Source organism: Ovis canadensis, chromosome 15 (assembly GCF_042477335.2).
Source record: "Ovis canadensis isolate MfBH-ARS-UI-01 breed Bighorn chromosome 15, ARS-UI_OviCan_v2, whole genome shotgun sequence".
NCBI classification, from domain to species: Eukaryota; Metazoa; Chordata; class Mammalia; order Artiodactyla; family Bovidae; genus Ovis; species Ovis canadensis.
Window position 1 is genome coordinate 56,054,401 of NC_091259.1, and position 3,290 is coordinate 56,057,690.

Genomic DNA, 3,290 nt, shown 5'->3' on the forward strand with positions numbered 1-3,290 from the left:
GAACTGTGGTGTTTTTTTTTTTTTAATATTTAATTCTTACATGTGTTCCCAAACATGAACCCCCCTCCCACCTCCCTCCCCATAACATCTCTTTGAACTGTGGTGTTGGAGAAGACTCCTGAATGTCCCTTGGACTGCAAGGAGATCCAACCAGTCCATTCTGAAGGAGATCAGCTCTGGGAATTCTTTGGAAGGAATTATGCTAAGGCTGAAACTCCAGTACTTTGGCCACCTCATGCAAAGAGTTGACTCATTGGAGAAGTCTGTGATGCAGGGAAGGATTGGGGGCAGGAGGAGAAGGGGATGACAGAAGATGAGATGGCTGGATGGCATCATGGACTCGATAGACGTGAGTCTGAGTGAACTCCGGGAGCTGGTGATGGACAGGGAGGCCTGGCGTGGTGTAATTCATGGAGTCGCAAAGAGTCGGACACAACTGAGCGACTGAAATGAACTCAACTGAACTGAAGCTAGTTATTAGACTAGAACCTTTTTGGTTGAGCTTTATTCATCTATCAAACTCCAGGTGGTATGATTTTCAATAGTGAGATAGATTGGCACAAAACATGTTTTTAGACGTGCTGCATGCTAAGCCGCTTCATTTGTGTTTGACTCTTTCCAACCCTATGGACTTAGCCCTCCAGGCTTTTCGGTCCATGGGATTTTTCCAGGCAAGAATACTGGAGTGGGTTGCCATTTCCTCCTCCAGGGAATCTTCCCAACCCAGGGATTGAATGCACACCTCTTATATCTTCTGCATTGGCAGGAAGGTTCTTTACCACTTGTGCCACCTCGGAAGTCCTGTTTTTAGACAAGAACATTTAAATTTTTTCTACTGTTTTTTAAATTAAATCTGATAGAAAGCCAACTTTAGACAGGTGGTAGAGACTACCGCCCTTCCCCCATTCAGGTCTACCTCTCAACTGTGACCTCATCACTGACATCATCTCCCCTGAGGCTGGCTCCGGAGAGGGCAGCTGCTACCCCACGGGAGCCGAGTGGCTCCGGGACTACACTTGGAGGTGGTCTCCACAGGACTTGGGTGAGAGGACATCACGGAACACCTACTGGTCCCTGTGCTCAGGTGTGTTCAGTGCTACATCTAGATTTCTTAAGGTCCTCAGGGGGCCCTGAACTCTGCTCTTGAGGAAATATGTCACGGGCTAGGGAAGAAGCAGGGGACAGTCAGCTGGTGTCTGGTCGGGAGCCACCATCACGCATCATCAGAGTGGCTGTCAAGACCCCACAAGACAGCCAGGAATTTATGCTGGCAGAAAATAGCAGCATCCGCCACTTTAAGAAGCAGATCTCCAAACGTTTTCACTGTGATACTGACAGACTGGTGCTCATCTTCACTGGAAAGATCCTCCGGGATCAAGACATACTGAGCCAGCGAGGCGTCCTTGATGGCACCACGGTCCACCTGGTGGTGAGGAGCCGTGGGAAAGGCATTCTGCCCAGTCCCAGCACTCTGCCCAGCCCTGCTGGCCCCTGCGCCCATCGTCCAGATCCATCCACCTCAGAGAGTGCTAGGATGCTAGCCAGGCTGGGCCAGCTGGCCCGGACCTCTCCTGAATTAGCCGACTTCTTTGGCCAGCTGGCTCAACTCCTCATGGTTGTGCCTGAGCCCACGGGGCCATCATTAGAAGACCCTGTGGTTCAAGGTCTGGCAAGTGAGAAACCAGCCAATGCCAGCTATGTTCCTGAATCCTCAAGGCCAGTGCCGAAACCTGAGCCAGCTCTTAAGGCTCTGGAAAACTTGCAGAACCCGGCCCGGCAACAGGAACTCCTGCAGGTGGACAAGCGGGGGCTGGAAGCCTTGAAGGCAGTGCCAGGTGGTGACAATGCTATGCGTCCGGTCTTCTCTGATATCCAGCATCTCATGCTGTCCACTCTGGCCCCTCTGGTTGCCTCCAAAGGCCACAACCCAGATTCAGAGCCTTGCAGAAGGGGCATCAATCCTCACAGTTGTACTAACATCACCACCACGGCACCCACAGTCTCCACACCTGCCAGGCCATTGGCACAGGATGTCAGTGCAGGAGTAGCTGCTCAAGCCAGGGATGTAATTTCAAACCAGGCCAATGCAGTTTGTAGGACTGGACTATCAGACTTAGGCCAGAATCTTCCCTCCCAGGAGAGCCAGCAGCCCATTGGGAAAGCCACTCCAGCAAGTCAGCTGAGACCATCACCCTCTGTCTTGCGCAGAGCCTTACATGTCCTGCAGCAGAATCCAGCTCTGCTACACCAGCTGGCAACAGGCAGCCCCCTGCGACATCATATGCCACTCCTTCCCATACTCACCAACCCACGGGCACTGCAGGCATTGATCCAGATAGAAAAGGGCCTGCAGATACTGTCCAGGGAGGTACCTGGGTTGGAACCATGTTTATGGTGTCCAGTTAGACCACATGGGGCCAGAGGAGTTTCCGAAACTAGGGGCAGAGGACAGGGTCACAGAGCAGATCCTGTGCAGCCCACCTTGGCTGTTCTGCAGCTCCTCCACGCTCTGGCCAATGCCTGCCCTCAGTCTACCCAGTCCTCATCGTCCTCATGTCCCCTCACTGAAGACCGCTACCAGCAAGAGCTGGAGCATCTGAAGGCCATGGGCTTTGCTAATCGTGATGCCAATCTTCAGGCCCTCATGGCCACAGGAGGAGACATTCATGCTGCCATTGAGAGGCTTCTGGGAATACCGGAGGCCTAGGTGCCTCCAGCTGATGCTCCAATGCACCATCCCATGGAGAGGAGAGGGGAAAGGAAAGGGAAAGAGAGGGCGGGGGAGTAGCTTATTTTGGGAATTTCTCCTGCTCAGATCACGTGCACAGTTATACAGCCTCCCCTCACCTCTCAAGCCTAGTCTACATTAAAAAGGATTGCGTGGATCTTGTGTGTTGTGTTGATTTCAGAGCAGGTGGGCAAAGACAATGTTGTGTGGGGGAGGGATGGATCATGTTACATGGCCTTGGGTCTGGGCTTCACCTATTCTCATAACCGTCACCTCAGAGTAGGGGGAAACCCTGAGTCCTTTTTATTATCTACTCCTGTTCAATGGGCAATGCAGTTTCCCACCAACATTGCTATCATCACCACAATTCCAATTCCACGGTAACTCTGAAGGAATCCTGACGTTTGCTCTCCTGGGAAGCCACGAGTTTCTTCACAGACTCTGAAAGCCACCTATTCTTTGACAGTGTTTCTCTGTCTTGATGTCATCTCCTGATATTTCAGAAAAGTTGTTTAACTTGCCTTTCAGTTAGGGCTTCTCCTTGCTATCCACCTCAATGGAA

General features: G+C 51.8%; 1 protein-coding gene across 1 annotated transcript; it reads left to right on the top strand.

The window, feature by feature from the left end:
- Nucleotides 1-1,006: 1,006 nt before the first annotated feature.
- Nucleotides 1,007-2,707, top strand: LOC138420117 (ubiquilin-1-like). The gene has a single exon (XM_069553279.1). The coding sequence runs from the start codon at nt 1,154-1,156 to the stop codon at nt 2,705-2,707; it is 1,554 nt and encodes a 517-aa protein (XP_069409380.1). The 5' UTR covers nt 1,007-1,153.
- The last annotated feature ends 583 nt before the right edge of the window (nt 2,708-3,290 follow it).

What these genes read in the sequence shown, in the direction of transcription:
- LOC138420117 (XM_069553279.1), top strand. Translation starts at nt 1,154, where the DNA reads ATGTCACGGGCTAGGGAAGAAGCAGGGGACAGTCAGCTGGTGTCTGGT.